Genomic DNA, 21,328 nt, shown 5'->3' on the forward strand with positions numbered 1-21,328 from the left:
TGGGGGGATTTTGTCAGGTGGTTCTTTTTCCGCGTTAGCCACATCGAATAAATTTTCTTCGTTAGTTGGTAGGAGAAAACTTAGAGCTTAGTGTATATATATTGCAAAGGAAATTTCGTAAGAGGATAAGGTAGAATTTATTAGTGAGATAATAAATAAAATTGCGTGTATAATGGTTCTCGTTAGCAGGTTTTGGGTTATACGAATGACTAGTGATGCAACTGAATTTTTGATTAAAATTAGCAATATCGATCTATAATAGATATTAAATATTTTATATATATATATATATAGATAGATACAAATGATTATAATTAATATGATATGATGAAAATAAATATAAATATGTATATTTATTTATATTTCTATCTTAATGAAATATAATATTTTTTGTAATTGTAAAACAAAAATTATGAAACATATACAACAAGTATAATAGCGTATCAAAATATACTGATATTTTTGTTAAAAAAAAAGTTACACAAATGCATGAGGAAAGTATTAAATGTTATTAGTCATGAAAATATTTACAAAACAATTAGAAGTATTTAACTTAGAAATTTTTGAAATTAAAACATAGAATAATTGCAATAAAATTTTTATATATTAATATTTATATTTCCAATAATGATTTTTATATATTAATATTTAGAAATATCTAAAAATATTTTCTACAGTAATTTTTTTACCACAAAAAGCGATACAATTTTATAATGTAAGTAATTGTAGATAAGTAATCTACAATTCCTCTTTTTTATTCTAATTTTTAATTTTAAAATTGCATTTTTAATAAGATAAAATATAAAATAATTTTAAAATATAGGATAAAATAATTAAAATATAGGATAATATCAATAACCAATATAAGATAAAATATATGTTTATTTTTAAGAATGAATTAGGATTTAATAAAAATTAAAAAGATTCTTTAATATTTTTTCAGTTTCTCTCGTAATAAACGAGTTATTAAATGATAGATTAAATTAATATAAATCCATTTATTATAATATGGTGCAATATATACATCCCAAAAATTTTCATTACAAATTTTTACTTTAATAATATATAATATATAATGTATATAATATATAATAAATAATATACTTCATAAATATAAATATTGTATATATTTGTATATATTTACATATATAAATAATTGTAAATAAAAATGTATTAATCTTTTAAATATTATTTTGTAACTTTTGAGAATCTATATTGCAAAAAAATAGAAATTTTCAAGATTGATTTTTTTAAAGATTAATTTTTAAATAAAAAAATTTTATTGTATATTTTCTAGTTTTTGTATATTTTTATATATTTTATGAAATGATTTTCTACTAATAATCCACTCGTAATTTGATAATTATCGACGTGTTTTTATATTCAAAACAAGATTTTAAATTTAATTTTTTCGAAAATGAAATCTTAAAAAAATTTATTTTCTATTTGATATATCTTTTTTATATGTCTTGATATATCTTTAATATATGTGTATATTAGATTGTATTGTAGAAATTGGAGTTTGATACAATCTATTTTAAAGATAGTTCTTTAAGTTATATGTATTTTGACTTAAATTTCCTGATTTGAAATACTGTAAAGTGAATTAATTCGTCTCATTTACATAATATAAAATATTTTAAATATTTATTTTTAAAAGATTATAATAATAATAATAATAAAATTTAATAATTAAATGTTTTTATTGATAATAATATATTAATAATCAATTAATAATAATTATTATATATATTATATAATTATTAATAGTTATTAATCGTTTTTATTTGCAATCTATTAATTAAAAGTTCAAATTCATTAATATTTTCATTATTTGATTTTATTTTTGGAAAGATCTGTCTAATCTTATTGTCTATTTTTTAAATTTTTCTAAAATATTGCATTAAATAGATATTATTAAATAAATTTATACTTTTATTCACAACTGCGATATTTGAATGCCATGTCTCTACTTTGTATTTTAAATCAATAATCCACAGATTAATAATTTCTTAATATTTGTATGTAAAGATGTCTTTATATGACATGTGTTTTTTCATTCGATTTTCAAATTTTTGTTCCAATTTATTATATTAAAAATAGATTTTGCTCAATTTTTTTTCTATTTATTCAAATATCAAACCGAAGTTTAAAAATTATATTTTAAAATTACAATAAAATTACAAAAATAAAAAAGAATATTATAATATTTTATTTTATATCCTCTTTTCTAAAAAAATTTTTCAATTACAATATTATTATTCATTACTCATACTATATAATAAAGTTACAATAAAATTTTTTAAATAACAATAATAAATATCCAAACCATCCGCGAAATCATATTTCCTTAAAATTTAAACATCCACCAAGGAAACCTCGCTTCGCGTTCCAGACCTATCCTAACCAATTCAAAATCTCACGAGTCTCCCAATAGTACTTTTACAAACGAAATCCACGATCGAATCGATCGGTGTGCGCTATCGTAGAAAGTAATCAAATTTTCACGACGAGCCGAAGACGCGTCGTCGCCAATAAATCGCTGGCCCGATCGATAATGATCGTCAAGATCGAGCTCGCGATAGAGTGGCGGGTCGAACAGATCGATCGGCGGCCGCACGAGACCAGTTAGTAAGCGCGTACATACAAATCGGTGGCACGGCTTCCTGTATCGTATTATTTATCTAATCTATGTAACGGTGCATGCGTCCTCGCGCGTCCCCTTCGTGTAACACTCCGCCATTGTTTACACTGTTGCATTTCGCCGTTGCATCAGCTGCACTAGATTAGAAATGGCGTCCCATGAATGTTCGACACAAATAGAATGCGTGTTACAAAACAAGGGATAGCACGCCAGTATCGTTTGTAAGCAAAAATAATATGATTGCGTTTCTACTATTAATTTACATTTAATTTTTGGTTATTATTCCTCTCGCGTTACGAGTATGAATGTGTAATGAATGAAAAAATAAAAATTGTATAATTACTTTTTAATAGAGAATTATTATCTTTAATATTTCAGATTTAGTATGTAAAGATAAAAAATTAAAATAAAAAATAAAGATAAAAGATAGAAAATTAATTTTTAAAATGTTTAAAGTTTAAAGTTAATTTTGTATTTTTTTAAATATAGTTTTAATATTTTTTCTGATTTAAATATATATTTTAAATAAAATTCCAAAAATCTTCGATAATTGATTCGATTCGATGAAATTTAAAGGTATAAATCAAATAAAATATAAAGAATATAAAAATCAAAAGTAATAAATCAAAAAAAGGGAAAACAATATATAAAACTTTAATTTTAATTATTTATTATTTTTTTCATAATTTGAGATATTAATGAAAAATTTCAGTATTATATTGCATTCCGCTTAGAGACATGACTAATTTTTACTATAGAAGTTGCCATCATCAAGAATTTAATCGATTTTAATTTATATATGTGTTATATAATATCTTCAGTTACTTTTATGAAAAATTGCAAATTCAAAAGAGTTAAAAAAAATTGTTTCCTGAGAAAACTAATTTCTGATTCGACAAGAATGTTCAATTCTATCATTTATCTTCTTAAAACCAATTTTCCGATATAAAAAAGTAGCCATAAATGGATCAAGAATTAATCTCAGCTTTAAATTAGTTTTTTTTAACTTCTTAAATGCACACTCATTTATTAATTAAATTCTCTTTCATGGTGATAATCCCAAACAACATTCATCATAATGGGAAAAAATCCAAACTTCTAGACGTGATTTTAATTAAAAAAAGAAAAAAAGGTTATGTAGAAAGGTTAAAAAGAAAGAGGTTCACTTTTAGAAAGAACGTTAAATCACTAGGTTAATAGAAGATTTTACATTGTAAGAATGGATAGGAATCCTACTCGGACATTAAGATAGAGAGAAGAAAATAGAAAATGAAGAACAGATAAACAATAGTGACTATTATTAACACTAGACCTACTAACTTCTCAATATAGTATGTATAACTGTTTATTATTATAATGGTATAATAGAAATAATTAAATAATACCTATATCTTATCTCAATAAAAGTCAACATTAATTTTGTCAGAAGTTTTAAGTTTATTTTAATAAGTGCAAAAATTAAAAATCTGCAATTCATCATTTTAATGACTTTGGTCATTCTAATATTAATGAATATTCCGTATTTGATTTCATATTATTATCTAAGAAACATTTCAAGAAAAAGTTTCGCATTTAAAATTATATCATTATTAGATAATAAATATATGATTTCAAATATCAATAATCTTAAAATCTTCAAAAATAATAAATAAATAAAACAAATAATATTTTCTTCGTACTTTTTATAAAAAAATATTTAAATTAGATAAAATATTTAAATAAATAAATATTCAAATTCTATATGCGTATAAAAATATGTATGACATAAATTTAATCATTTATTTGTGTTTATTGTAGTTTCTAATCATCCAATTAGAATTTGAATAATAATTAAAAAATTGTCAAATTTCGAAATCATTATTTAATTGTGTTAAAATTACATAGAAAATCGTTTAAAGGAAATCCCAAAAAAGTCTATTTACTTTTTACATTATTTTTTAACTAAATTTTAACAAAATTATGACATTTTAAAATTTAACGACTTTTTTATACTATTCTATTAACTCTTATTCAATGATCAGAAACTATAATTCACACAAAAAAAAATTACGAATTATATATTTTATAAACAATCAAATAATCATTGATAACAACGAATAAAAACTTGGAAGATTTCATGAATGAATGATTAGAATTCCATGAATGAATCGCTCTTTATCCGTAGACATCAACGTGATCAAATCTCTGGCATGGTACTTTAAATATTCTTAGCTACGAATCCCAAGGACTAATCCGAAACGGTCAGGTATGCCATCTTGGCCCATGGTTCGCAGCCTTTTAAGCGACAGGTGCAAACATTTGGGGAGCATCGCAAAAAAGGAAGCCAGTAATTGTAAGCCCCGGGTAGAAAAACCAGTTTGCTAAAAACAACCTGGCCTCTCGATCGTGTCTTGTTGCGGGGCTACCGAATAAGCCGGGACGAGTCAGTGTACGGTGTATACGAGCAACATATAAGGAATATGTTGGATTCCTTTTGCAGACCAGAAAATATATACTCATGCTCCCGAACGTTGATTCATTTCTTTTTCTTCCTCTTTTTTCTTTCTTTTTTTTTTTTTTTTCGTTTTCCTTATTTCTTACCAATTTTTTTTCTTCGTTTTATCGAACGATGGATAAACCAGCGTTTGATTTTATTATTTTTTTTTTTATTGAAATAAAAGGAAATATTTAATCTGTCGAAAATATCAAAGTTACTATATTATTGGAAGTATAATAACATGAAAATGGAAAATTAGAAGTTTTAATTATTTCACTAATTTTGGAAATTTTTTTCTGTAATAATTATAAAAATATAATTTAATATTTTTTTTATAGAAATATTTTTTCGGATATAATATTGCAATCGTAATTTAATATTTGGTTTGTGACTATTTATTATTATGCTTTATTTTTAACATTATTAAATTTTTGTTATTATAATTTACAATTATATAATTTAGAGAAAAAACGATAATTATTCTTCTTAAGAACAAATATTTTTCCAATCGTTATTGTTATTATAATTACTAGTATCTATATTCTTTTAGAATATTTATATGAAAAGAAATAATTGCTCGATAAAAAATTTTATCGGTAAAAATTATATCGAGAAATGAAAAATAAGCACAAAAACATTTATAATATTTATTAAACTATTAAAAACGATATTAGTTATATTATTTGTTTAAATTCTACATTATGAGAAATAAATTTTATTTATTATAATGAAAAAGCAAAAATTTTTTTACAATAAATACAATAATTTTCTATAATTTTAGCGAATATAGACTAGAAATATTAATTTCTATATAATTTTGAAATTTCAAAATAAAATATAATTTTTCTCATACTAATATCTTGAAAAACTAGTAAAATTTTTTCATTATTACATCAAAAAAAACTTGTAAAAAATTTCAAAATATTTATCATCTCAATACTAAATTACTTTTATAAAATAAAATCAATTATAAACATATAACGATATAAAAAAATTGTTATATCATTAAAATAATAAACTACAAATTTCATTAAAGTCTCTAAAATTAATTTTCTAAAAAATACAAAAGATAACTAATAAAAATTTCAATGGCTAATTAAAAAAAGAAGAAAATATTAAATCAAAAAAATAAATTATAAATCTCATTTAATCATGAATCTGCCTCAAACCAAATTTTTCATAAAACATAAAGAAAAAAGTTCAATGAATCAAAAATAAATAAATGCTAGAAAAAAATCGTGTTACATCAATAATTTTCAAATAAAAAATAAATAAAAATAAAAAAAAGATTACATCATCTTTAAATTTCATCAAATTATTATTTAGAAACTAGTAAAAAATGACTAAATGAATGGGGAAAAAAAAAATATATATATATATATATAAAAAAAAAATAAACTTTATTATATTATCATCTTCAATCATTCAAAAAAAAAAAACACACAAAGAAAGTTCGATGATCTATCAAGTGATCAAACGAAACAGTATACATTTCTTTTCCAAATATTCACAAAAAAACTATCTAAAAAAAAAAAAGCAAAACAAAACCATCTCCAACACTTTTGAAACATCAGAATTGAAATACTGACGAGATTCAAAAAAAAAATGGCTCATCGACAATGTTCCAAATATCGATCGACAACCCAATCCTTTTGATTCGTTTGAATTGACCTGACCTTACTTAACCCAAATCTCGACGGAATCGGCCACAGTTTCAGGTCGATCGGATCCCAGACCTGACCTTCCTTAACCCGATTCTTCTTCTAGAATATAGTAACAAACCCGCACGCGAAATACATCGAAGCGGAAATCTTACGACAAGGCCCGTTAGCTTTAGTATTTGAATTGAATAACGATTGCCTTTAAATTCGAATCTAGGTGATTCCGTTTATACAAGTTGGCGCGCGCGAGAATACATAGGCCACATGTATAGTTAACGTATATACCAATGAAGAAGTCGAGTAACTCCGATCACGTCCATGAAACGGCGTGTTCACCTGTCGCAGATAAAGTGGAATCCTCATTGAGATTCCACTGCACCGGATCTTTTTCTGTTAGAGAAGATTTAAGAGAAGGGCCATTGTTCTCGAGATTGTAAATTATCGTAAATCGAGCCCGGTTTAAAAGCTGTGCATGAATCATTAAGCTATTAGAAGATCACATTGTGAGGGCTGTGTTGTTTGGTTCTATTATAGATAATGTATGAAGCAAATAGCGATTGTTAGATATATAATTAATAAAATAATAGATTATATAATTGAAATAAGATATAAATTTTATAAATATATTTAATGGAATTTTAGACTCGAGAATGACATCGCATAGTAAGAATATATGGAAAAACCTTTAATCTTCATAAATTAATATAAATTAATTCTTTTCCTAATATAAAGAATAATACAAAACATTTTAAAAAATGAAAAATTATTGTAAGTTATATAATATAAAGATAAACTACATATATAAAGATAAAGTAAAGATAGCATTATAAAATAAAATAATATCCAGTGCAATAACTGAAGATTCTTGAATATAATTAAAATAGGAACTTTGTATATTAAATATTTTATTTATGTATACATATATATTTTCAGTAATTTCATGAATGAAATTGTAAATGTATTTAGAAATTTTTGTGAAGTTTTAATCTTTATAGATAAGTATTAAATCTGTATGATAATCAAAAATTAATGATGATATTATTGACATTAATTAACATTTTAATAAACAAGAAATTATTTTTTTAAAAATAATAATGATTTTTTTATTTTCAGTTTTTAATTTGTTTCCATTATATAATTAAAATAAAAATAAATAAAATAATGAATATTTCTTAATTATTATTAATATTATTTTAGCTACTATTATTTTATAATATTAATTTTAATATAAATTAAGATTATAAAATTAAATAAAAAGGAATAACATAAAGAATATTATATTTATTAATTTTGTTTCTATTTTAATATAATATTATATATAATAATATAATAATACTATTATTATTATTTTAAAAATTATTTTATATATTGAATCAATTAAAAGAGTCGTATAATGAGATTTTCAGAATTTAAAATCTAAAATCCAAGATATTATTTAAAATTATCATCACTATCATTTAAAATAAATAAAAGTTTTTTAGTAATCAATAATATATCATAAGAACATCAAATCAGAATTAAATTTTTTGAATAAATTTAATTTAAATTTTTTGGCAAAAATTTCAAACAGTAATTAAGAGAAAAAAATTTAATATTTTTTTCACAAGTAAGGATTATGATTAATCAATAAATTTTTCAATCTCCGATCCAATATTTATTACAATTTTTAATCATCTGAAAACTGGAATAATCAATCGCCAATTCCTTCAATTTTTAATAAAATCAATTTTTTCCGAATAGAAACGTGAGAAATACAATCATCAATGATTTCATCAAGAAAAGAAATGCTCTGTTTTTTCCAGTAAATTTCAGAATGAGCAAAAAGCTCGTACTAAATGGAAAATCTAATATTTATAATTCTTATTAAAATTCTAAAAATCTTTTATGAAACTTCTTCGAGTCCAGCGAGCAAATCATTCGTCGTGACTTTCACAATGAATATGACGAAGGATCTAATGACTCTCTGACAGAAGAAAAAAAGAGGAGAAAGATAATCAATGAACAAGAAAAAACTGTTTTTTATTGTTTAATTCACGAAATCGGTTCGGACTACCATAGTCGTGTTTACAAACGTTGACAGAAGATATAATATAAAAGGCGCCGATTCCATACAACGTCGAAAAAAAATGCAAAAGGAAACAAGCGTTTATCCTATACTTGATATTTCAAAACGAAACAAACTTTTTTTTGAGCAAAGAACGTAGATTTTTACTAATCTTATTTTTGGTCAAGTTTGATCGACAATGAACTAATCATCGTTGTTGATACCGTGGACGATTTTAAAAGAGGATCGATATGCTCTTTACTATTCATTCTTATATTAATTCTTCTTTGGAAACTTAAATTGAGAAATGAATAATCTTGCTTTATGTATATTATTTAAAAATGGAGATGTAAAGTGAGAAAACTTAAAAATAAAAAATTGTTCACTGAAATTCACTGAAATTAAACAAGAAGGTTTCAAAAAAAAAGAAAGAAGATCTATCTTTTTTTTGGAACATTTTTTCTCAGTAAATTATTAGATCTTTTTTTAATAAATTATTTATAATTAAATTTCATATATAAAATATAAAAATATAAAATATAAAAATATCTAATCTGTATCGTAAAATTATAAATATAAAACTTATATAATTTTATTTATAAATTTGAAGAAACAATATTTAATATATAAGTAAAATAAAAAATAATTTATTCAATTCATTTTTTCTAATTTTGAATTTAAAATTTAAATAAAAAAAGATTTTGTTATATTGATTTTAAATGGTCATAAGAAGATCATAAAGTTTAATGAAAATTATCTGTTATAAATGCATTAAGTTAAATTTCAAGAAATTTAATTTAGATTTAGTCATTTAGTTAGTATGAAGACATTTGTTAGTTAAAAATAAAAAAATCTTATTAATTAATCATTAAATCTAAATTAATTAATCTAACAAATTTTATAAAACAAAAATCATAATTTTAATAAAAGTTTATATATAAAGCATAATAGATAATACGTATAGTAATTTTTTTTTCAATCTCTTGAAATCAATTTTCATTTTCATTATTCTTTTATCTTTTAAGTATTTTTTTAATTTCGTTTATAAATATTATAATAAAATAATAAAGTAAGCTTGAAAATTGTATTATTTAATTAATTTGTATCATATTATTATAAAATTTTTTATAAAAATAAAAGAAAAATTATAAATCATAAAAAAAAGAGATTTTAAAAATTGATTTTATCTTTTCGAAAATAATAAAAAACAAATAAAAAATTGCTTTATATATTATATAATACATATCAGTTTATAAAATTTCATATAAAACAGAATAATTATTTTTTGTAATAACAATTTGTTATTATACAATTTTATAAAATATATAGATATCTTATTTTTTTGATCGACTATATCAATTATAGAATTTTTATCTCTAAATCATTTATTTTTTATTTACTCTGAGTCTTTATTGTCTTTATTTAAAATTTTGTTAATATTAATAAAAATAAGTTATTATAAATAATTAATTATAAACTGTAAATTTTTATGCAGCTAAATAAATTCAAATATTCAAATAGATTATTAATTATATAAAAATATATATTAAAATATGTCAAATTATGCAATATTTGCAAGACTTTAATAATTTAAAAAATTTTATTATATTTACTTATATAAATATATAATATATAAAACTATAGTATTATATAAAGCTTTTCTCGTGATTTTATGGTAAATTTAATTTTATTTGAAATTTAATTTTATTTGAAAATATGGGATAAGAAATTAAAACGAAATTATTTCACAAACATCATGTAATATTTTTATTGTTTCAAAATCAATGTATTGCATATTTTTCTAATGCTTCTATATATAAATTATTTCGAATTTTTTCAACTTTTAATATTATAATCAGAAATTTTAGAATTAAGTTTGTTTATAATATTCGAATATTACATAAATAAAATTAATATAAAGAAAATAAATATACTTATAGCACATTCATTTATATTGTTTATATAAAATATATATAATATGAAAAAGACAAAATATTAAAAATTCACAATCTATTAGAAATTTTATTTCGATCATAATAATTATCAATGAGAAATATAATAACCGACACCGATGAAAGATTTAGTAATATAAAATATAAAATCATCATAAAAATATAACTGATTTTACGAACCAATCGTAAAATCTGTCAATTCCTGACAGAAAGTAGAGTAAAACAGAAATTAAAGATCGACAATCTTGTTTTAACCGTATAATAATTTACAACTAACCATGAGACTAGGCATAACTCAAGCAGGCAAATCAGTCTGTCAAATAAACATACACTCGTAAATGTGCATTTTCACCGTTCTCGTCCGAGTGAGATTTTAACGCCAATCTATGTCATGTATCCATCAATAATCCCTTGGGATCATTAGGCACTCCTTTTCCTTAATGAACATAGAGAGAAAAAATTTTGAATGATAATTTGCGATTGGTGTTACAAAGAATTTCATTCGTTAAATGTTTTTTATGATATAAATCTGAAGTTAGAAAATACTATAGAAATATTATTGTTGCTTTTGTTTTACATATCAAAGAAAGATTACGCATGGATAATAGCCATATAGATATATGTTAATTTTCTGCCTTTTTTCATTGGCAAAAGTGGCAATGGTTGATAGAAGCTTTAATTAAAGATTTGTGACCACTAGGAGTAAAATATAATATATAATAAAATATATACATGTTCTATAGTATAATATTAAAAAATATATTGTATAATATTTTAAATTTAATATTTTTTTATAATCAATTGTTTAAAAATTTTTTAATTTTAAAAACTGAAAATCTTAACTAAAATTGACATTATCATTTTTATTATATTTTTTTATTATAATATTCTTTAAACTTATAAATTCTTTTTTTAAATTTTATTTATTTGAAGAATATAGAGCAAGATGTTAAGAAATAATATTGATTTTTAAACTGAGATTGAAGAATACATAATAAGTTGTTTCTTATAAATTACAATTTTATTTTAACTTATTATTTCTCTAAAAGTCTTAATTAATCAATTAAGTCAGTAATCAAAAATTAATTTTTTTTCATCATATATATTCCAATTTTTATAATCTAAAAATCAATTAATATTTCTTACAATATTTTTCTCTATGCTAAACTTTTAAAATAAATAAAAATATTTTAAAAAGTATTGAATTTAAAAATTATCTATCGTAATATTTTCTCAAAGCTCGGAATTTAAAAAATTAATTTCATAATTTGTTATATTTTCTTTAATCAAAATATATAATTTAACTTCACTGTAACGTGCAATCTCATAACATAAGAAATTAATTGCTTCATTACTTCTTATAAAATTCTGTCCGATCTCATAATTTAAAAATCAACTTCTATTTCACTTTTTATATTGTTCTTCATTAAATTCTTCAATTAATAAAAACACTCAAACTCTTTTCCAAAGTTTTCTTCTCGATCATTTAAAGAACTTACCTCGCACCTGGAAGTATCCAGTATTTCGACTTCGGTACTAACATTATCGATGGTAACGCTGTGCCGGTACAGGAAATCTGTAACAAGCAGAACAGAAACGAGATTATTCGACTTGAAGAATGATATTCCTGAGTATCCCTATCACTAATCTCGGTCTACAGAGCTTTGCGAAAAAGGTACTAAGGGAAGATGTACGATCTCGCTTTCCAACGATAATGAAATCGATTCGTCAGTCCTCTTCGAGGATCGGGAGAGATCTGAGACTGGTTAGCGAATCATTGGATCTATCCTTCGTCCTTGCTTGACTGATCTATGAAACGATAACTGAAATTGAACACTGAAAGAAAGAGAGATCGATCTGGCATGGTGAGAATCGAGAAACGATTGCTCGAGCTAAATCCCTGTTAATTCTTGAAATCGTTATCATTTCTTATTTCTCTCGACATAGTCTTCTTAGCTCTGTGTGATTTACACACGCCATTTATATAGAGATCATTATAGAAAAGAGATTTGTAGTAGATAAACAAAGAGATAAATAGATAAATAGAAGATATTGAAAATCGAGATTAATTGGGGACGAATAATACTGCAAGTGAGGAATGTTCAATTTTGAAAGAATTATGATGAAAATTATTACAATTTAATCGTGTTTTTTTTTTGTTTGTTTTTAAGTTATTGCATTCTAATATAAAAGAAATATAAAAATAATTATAATTAAAGTTGGGTTTTAATTTACTTTTTCAAAAAACTATTATAAACTAACGATGAATAAATATTTTGGAATATCTGAATGAATATACTTATTATATATACTTATATATTATATTTATATATATTATATATACTTATTATAATCAGTATTTCTATTACATCTAATCTAATTTAATGTAAAAAAAAGTAGATATGAAAATATTAAAGTTAGATCTTGATTTATTTTTAAAGAAAGGATTAGATCAGTTATGAAAAAAATAATTATTTCGGAATAATGTAATAAAACAATGATATAAATGTTGTAGTCAATCCTATTACAATTCTATCTCTATTGCGACTATAAGAATTGTAAATTCTTTTATAAGTATAGCTATTGTTATTTTTAATTAATAACTTTCCGCGTTTATTTATTCAAAAGCAATTATTTTGAGGTGATAAAATAATATTAATTTTTATTATTTTCTTTACTTGTTAGAAAAGAATTGCAAGTTAATTGAATATTATAAAAGGAAGTCGTAACTTAAAAAGATTGGAAATATTGTATTGTTGTTTACTATTGAGATTTTTATTTTTTGGAAATTATTAATACTTGTCGAATACAATAGAGTTTGACTAATTGGTATTTACTTATATTTCACAATTAAGTATTTACTTAAGGAGAAAAAATTAATATACGTACGACTAGTATAAATAAGAACATCCTATTGTGGAATAAAAATTTGTTGCATTTATGATCAAGGAAGAACATCGAACATCGAACGAATGCGTAATATTATGTATATTTCGGGAATCTTGATCAAGAGCATTAGCTATAGCTTTCTTTTTCTTTCTCTTTCTTTCTTTTTTTTTTTATTAAATATGATTTTTATTGTTTCTCCTATTTTATATAGACTTCCATATTAATTCGAAACATAAGCTCATTTTATAAAATTATATAATTTTAATTATCATGTTATCACCTGTAATTTAATTCACAATAATCTAATGTTATACGAAAAATCGAAGAATTATATAATAGTTAAATTATAACAAATAATTTCAATTTACAGTTTGTTGATTCTAATTATTAAATAATTTTTTATATATTTTGATTTATAAATTTATTCAAATATACATAAGTTTTTAATTATTTTAACTATTTACATAAATATTTCATTTAAAATACGCATTTGTAGTCGTAAAAAAATTAAAAATTATTTTTGTATACGAAGTTTCTATATCCTATCTCTACTATAAATGCAAATAGAAGAAATCGCAATCGATGATTAATTAAGCAAGATAAGAAACTCGGTCTCGGGTAGAAAAATGGTATGCATTAGTTAATCGAACGACGACAGTTCTCTCATACAGGAACTACAAATAATGAACAGAGATTTTCCCGCAAATAGAAAATGCGGCTAATGCGCGAAAGTACTGGACCAGTTTCCTAACGATAATTTCGATTTGATACGCTGACGCTGCTCTGTCATTACGACCACTGACAATGATGCGTTTGCTTTCGCCCTGAAGTCGTGATAAAGGTTTTTGAAATTTTTCGAAAAATTAGTTTTTTAAATCGTTGATTAGATTTCATTGTACGCAAGATGAGTCCTTATGAACAAAGTATCATTCATTAAAGCATCAATTATCATTAGAATATCAATAGAGAAGTATAAATAAGCTAAATATGTTAGATTTTGTGCAAGAAACAACAAGAAAATTAGAAAACAAATTTTTTTCATTATATTTATTTAGATTTTTATATAAATATTGTTCTTTAATGATTTTTAATAATAGCTATTTCATTGCAATTGCATCATTTCAACCCATTTACTTTTCATATTCTTTTAATTGTTGAAAAAATTTATTTTTACGGGTAAAATTATCCTTATATATTCCTTACATTTTTAAATTTCTATTTAGTATTCTCTTCTGTCTCAATTAGGCTTTAATTTTCTGAGTATTTGCATCAATGTAATTTAACAAAATTCATATCGCAATGTGAATATAGTGAACATAGTCTGAGTTCAATATGTTTTTAATGTTTGAATATTTCTTCCATTTATTTTAATTTAAGTTAATTTAATCTAAATTTTTATACAAAAATAAATATATCATTTTCTTTTCACATCGAATACATAAATATACTTAAAAAATTTATCATCTTGCATAAAATGAAATGAAGCTAAATTGTTTGTATTCGTTTTTGAATTATTGAAGATAAGATAAGTATTTTTGTAAAATTTTTATAAGATTTTTTTAAGATAAGATTCGTTAATATGAATTTTTTAAAAAAATTAATAAATTAATAGATAGTTTTTTAATTTATAAATCATGGATCTCAATATTATCTCATTATTCAATATTATCTCATAAATTTTTAATAAGATTGAATAATAAAAGCTGCCTAACTTAATCTATTGGAAACATATTCAAATTATATTCAAAACATGTGTGTTTTAATTAAATTATATGATTTAATGTTCTAAAAAAAAATTATTATAAATTAAAATGATGGATTTTAGATTTCTTTTTTAGTAATTATGATTGTCTTTTATTGAAATAGAAATATATTTTTATGATATCACTTTAATTTTTATATGTAACTTACACATAGAATATTTATTTCAATACATTATTTTTAGAAATAATGTAATTTGAAGAATAAGAGGAAGATTTTTTTATAAGAAGTTCTTTTAAATATTATCTATTTGTCTATTTCCAGTTGTATATTTTAATAATGAGATGAATTAAAAAAATTATACAAAAAATCATTTTTTTAAGAATAATACTAATATTAAATTAAACATTAAAAAATAGTCTTCATTATTCATTGTTAGATTAGAATTATGTAAATATTAAATGATTAATAAATAATTATAAAATAAAGTAAATGATTAACAAATGATTAAATAATAATTTAAAATATAAATTATAATTATTACTAAATATTATACAAAATTTTTGTTATCTCTTAAATAATAAAAATATCTCATATGAATCAATGATTCTCAATCTTTTTTTGAGATACTATCTTCTTTAAAGAAATAACCTGTGACTTTTCTTTTTTCATTATACAAAAATGCATTTTTGATAAGACAAATTAAATGAATTATTTTATTTTTGGAAATAAATTATATTCAGAAAATAAAAAAAAATATCAATCTATCGTGATAAGGATAAAATTAGAAATGATTAACATTTTATAATATTTAATGACAACAAGTTATTTCTATTCATTATATTTTGTATTTATATTGAAAATAAATAAGTTAAAAAATTCATTATAAAATTTTTCATATAATTGCAAATAATAATTGCAAATAAAAATAATAATAACAAACCTCAAGAACTATTTTTTTGATTGAATTCAATGATTTATATCTTGAAAATCCGCTGCTATAGATTATAAAATGAATTATATAAACAAACTTTCTGTATTTCCAAAGAGAATCCTCAAGTCAATTTCATTTCTCTCAATGAAACAAAATTAATATTCGTTAGAAGAGAAAAGAACGTTTCCTCGGAAAAAAAAAACATGTGACTACGGAAATCACTTGGAATAGTAGCCCTTGTAAGGCGAATACGATAAATAAACGATAAATAAACTCATAAACATCTCTTAGTCAACGATGTCAGAGCATCAAACGTGCGGAAAGCAAATAAGGATGCTCGTTGCATTAGCGGTTATTACATTCGAGAAAGTTTTATTACCGGACAATACCGATAGGGAAATGATTTAATCGAGCGTAAAGATGGAAAATTTATTGCAATGTAGTAGAAAAATATTCATAGAATAAAAAAGTGAGTGAAATGAGTGAGTGAATCTTTTTTTTTTTGAAATAATATCTTCGTATATTATTTTGTAATATTTAATAGTAATCAAAATGCATCACTATGATTATAATTTAAGGATAACTGACAACATAAACACATATAACGGATAAATTTATTGAAAATCTACTTTTTTATAGATTTGAATGCCCACTTTTTTAAGACTTTATTTATAATGTATGATATAAATAAGTAAATAGATGAATACAGAATATCCAAATAAATTAATTATATATATATATATATATATATATATATATATATATATATATATATTTAAAAAAATAAAATTGATTTTAAAATGTTTTTCATTATTTGATTTGCAAGAAATTAATTTATAGTATATAATATCTTTTTTTTTTTTAAAGAACTTTAACCTTTTATAAGACAGTCCATTCGTTTTACTTCAAGAAATATATTCTGTTTAAAATTATATATGTATATATGTAAACAGGAAAATTAATTTTGATTATTTTAATTTCGTCTAAAACTTAAATATGATTTCTTGAAATAAAAATAAGTTAATAAAATTCAGTTACAGTTATTTCTTGCCAGATATCTCACAGATATCTCTTTTTTTTTTCAATTCTAGATTATTTCAATTCTTACAGATTTAACAAAAATGAACAATAATACAATAATAATATGATAGTAACATTGCTTTTTAAACAATATTTATATTAATAATTATTAATATTTATGAAATAAATTTGTATTAGTATACATATATATTCCAAAAATATAAATATTTATAAAACATTTTATAAATTTTCTGTTCAATATTTTATCGCATCTTATTTAAAAAACTCATTTAATTCCATTTCAAAAATTTACAATTAAATATTAATATATTATCATTCATCAAATTTTTAACAAATTTTTTTTTCACATCTTTCTTCAAAAGTCTTCCGACCCGTTTATATTTCTTTCTCACTGTTATCAATTGAATTAATCAATTCATCAATTGAAATCATAAATATATTTCTTGACCTATCTATTCTATATTTCTTCTAATAATCCTTGTTCCTTTCTACCGTCATCTTTCTTACAAAAAGCTATCGATAGCATATACATTACACGCGAATTCCCTTATCTCCTGATAATTTACATCCTGCGATCAAATCAACCGGTAGTCGCACGCGAGCATGCATTTTCTCTCAACTTATCCGCGCATCACGCGTGAAACGAATCGAAAATACGTCAGTGATCTCCGCGATCCCGACACATTGCACTTTCGTTCGTGTTCGAGCATCACTTTTCCAAAGAAACGCCCTCGAACGGTGAAAGCTGTGCGCGGTCCCCTCTCGATTATTTCCTCGATCATTTCCTTGAAGGCGCCGCGCGTGTGGGTGATGACTTGAGAAAAGAAAAAAGACTGGAGGGACTTTAAAAGAAATTTAATTCTCGACTTGCCTATCGTCTTCCGCCTCTATCCGTGAAACGAGGCGAATCAATGCTTCAAGATAGTGTGCATTATCAGTTTCACTGGAGTCGGATGCTTATCAAATCTGGTGGTTTATCTCGAAGTGTATATTCTTCAAACATTTCATTGCTGTTATTCGAAGTGATGCGATGTCATGTGAATCTACGTAGTTAAATTGCGCGCTTGATAGGTACGAAGAGAGAAATTCGAGAGGTTTTTTTGATATGAGCTTCGTGCAAATGCATGTTTCTGAAGAGATAAGATAAAAAATAAAGAGATGGATTGAAATAATTGACTACAATTGGTTGAGATTTGTTATTTAAAGGATTCGAAAAAGAAATATTTTTTATTTCAAGATTAAAAATAATTTGAAACTTAATATAATCATTATAGCAAATTTTAAATATATGATACATACATCAATCCTATTATATATATAATCCTAATAATATGCATTATATATATAATATTAATTAATATTAAACATAAATAATAAAAAGAGTGATTTTTTGATACCTTAAAATAACTTTCTTTTAAAATTTTGAAATTATATTATATATGCAAGTATTTTTTTTTTTTTAATTTTTAAATTTTTTTGGATACGATATTGATCGTTATAACCGCACCTTATTAATTAAAATTTACAATCTAAATTCAAAAACATAGTTGAGAATGATTGTAACATTAAAACTAACAAAAAATATTCAATAAAAAATATTGTTTTTTTTATCTGTTATCAAATGAAAAATTAATATATATTAAATGCAATTCTAAGTATATGAAAAATGCATCAAAAAATGATATATCTATATATCTATATATAATTGTAAAATAGAATAATACTTAATTTAATAAAAATCGTGCAATTTTTAGTTTTTGTATAATTTTTATATTTATTTTAATTTTTAAAATCGATCCTTCAAAAGCATTCAATAATTATATTAATAAATAGCTTATAAAGATAATATAAACATTTTATATTATAAATTTTAGACAATTTAATTTTTTTATGTTGTAATGTAAGTATTTATGAATGATTGTTTGTCTCAAATGCTTATATTTATTAAAATAAATTATGTTTTGAGCAATATACGTTGATTTTTCAATATATGTTGCTATTGTAAAATAAAAAAAAAATAGATTTAAAATAGAAAATAAACACGATTTTTATGATATATATATGATATGCAATATTTTTGTGTTTGAAAAAACTAAAACATGAAAAAAAAATTTTATGAAAATAAATAAAGCAAAATTTGTTACAAAATTTCTTATATAGTTGTTGTTACAAAATTTATTATATAAAAGAACTTATCTTAATATCTTAAACATAAATAAAAAAAGGAAAAAAACGTAAAAATTAATAAAGAAAATAGAAAGAAAAAATTTAATTTTTTATTTAAAAATTAATATTCTGCATTGAAGATTATATTTCGTATATAGTATATTTTTCATGACATTCTTTCTTTCAAAAATATTCCATTGTATTTAAATAAAACAGATAATCTATATAAATTTTATATTTTAATATTTTCATTTTTATAATAAAAAATAGATTAATTGTTAATGTTAAACAATAGATTAAATATATGAGATTGAATATTATTATATATATATTTTCATATCCTAGTTATATATAAATATTCCAGTTGTGTATTTGTTTAATTTTGATTGTAATGAATGTTCAATAATAATAAATTTATTAATTATGAATAATACGAATAATGAATTTCATATAGATAGTATATATATACTTACATATACTACATAAGTAATGAATTATTCTTTTAGAAAGTCATTCTATAACATATTTCACAATATTTCACAATATCGTATTTTTATCGAAAATATTCAAAATTTATATAATCTACAAATATAATAAAAAGAAATATAAATAAAAGATAAGAAATATTATATATTACATATATTATAATATTATAATTTATTTATTATCGTTCTCCTTTGTTCGCTTCATATAAAAATAAAAATAAAAAATTAATTTCGAAATGTTACATAAAAAATAAATATTCAAATTAAATTATCTATCCATTATAATAAAAAAAAATAAACAAAAGACAAAAAGTAAAATTCAATCTTAAAAATTAATCAATATTTCAAATCTATTTCATCACTAAAATATTTATTTCTTAATATTGCAAAATCAAATTTTTTTCAAACAAAATAATTATAATATTTCAAAATACTTCATAATAATAACTATCTATGATGGACTTTTTAATTTCTAATTTCTATTATTTCTGTTAATAATAAATCTCTAATTTCTATTATTAGAAGATTATTATTATTTGTAAAAGATATAAAAATTACTTCATTTTTAAAAAATCTTTATTTTTATTTATTTTATGGAATATCAATTATAAATAGTGCAAATTAATTTAGTTAAAATTAAATCATGATCATTAATGATTTATAATATAATCATATTAGCAATTATAATCGATAAAATTTTTTTATATTATCAATTATAAATAAATACTAAAAAATTAAATTGTCTAAATCAAATTATTATAATCGATATTTTAATAATATTAATCGCAAATTTAAATATTATTTAAATAAATTATTTGAAAAATTTTTGTTAAAATAAAACTAATAAATAAAATTATTTATATTATTATTTTATCTGATTATATTATATTATTTAAAATAATTATTAATCAATAGAAAATAATTATATATTAATTTATTTGAACATACAATAATTTTTTTCACATAAAATAATTTTTCTTTAAATTATTTCGTTATTTAAAATTCATTTGAAATATTTTAATTTATATTTTATTTTTTATTTAATCAAATATTTTTTCAAATAAAAAAAAAATCTTTTTAATTATATCGACTATGCCTGAAATGCAAAATTTCATATAATGGTTTACATATAAGCTGAGAATATATTATTGAAGAATAAATATGTAAAAACTGCAGAAACAGATTCGCAAATTACAATTGGATTTTTGAGAAGAAATTAAAATTATAAATATTTCCATATTTTTAATTAATTAATTTAAATAAAATATCTTATTATTCAACTTATTTGCTATTTTATTTGAATCAAATAAATAATATTGAAATAAAAAATTATTT

General features: G+C 21.3%; 1 protein-coding gene across 6 annotated transcripts in view; it reads right to left on the reverse strand.

Moving 5' to 3' along the window:
- The window catches only part of LOC107996040 (ras-related and estrogen-regulated growth inhibitor-like), a 233,704-nt gene that overhangs the window by 166,993 nt on the left and 45,383 nt on the right, over positions 1–21,328 (reverse strand). For all 6 annotated transcript variants that reach the window (XR_009832780.1, XR_009832781.1, XR_009832779.1 and 3 more), the window contains one exon: positions 12,277–12,353. Coding sequence is in view for 3 of the 6 variants with exons in the window: in XM_062085332.1 (XP_061941316.1) it covers positions 12,277–12,353 (77 nt within the window). In the remaining 3 variants the exon portion in view is untranslated. The remainder of the gene's footprint in view (positions 1–12,276; positions 12,354–21,328) is intronic.

The sequence above is a fragment of the Apis cerana genome, linkage group LG15, assembly GCF_029169275.1.
Source record: "Apis cerana isolate GH-2021 linkage group LG15, AcerK_1.0, whole genome shotgun sequence".
Classification (NCBI taxonomy): Eukaryota; Metazoa; Arthropoda; class Insecta; order Hymenoptera; family Apidae; genus Apis; species Apis cerana.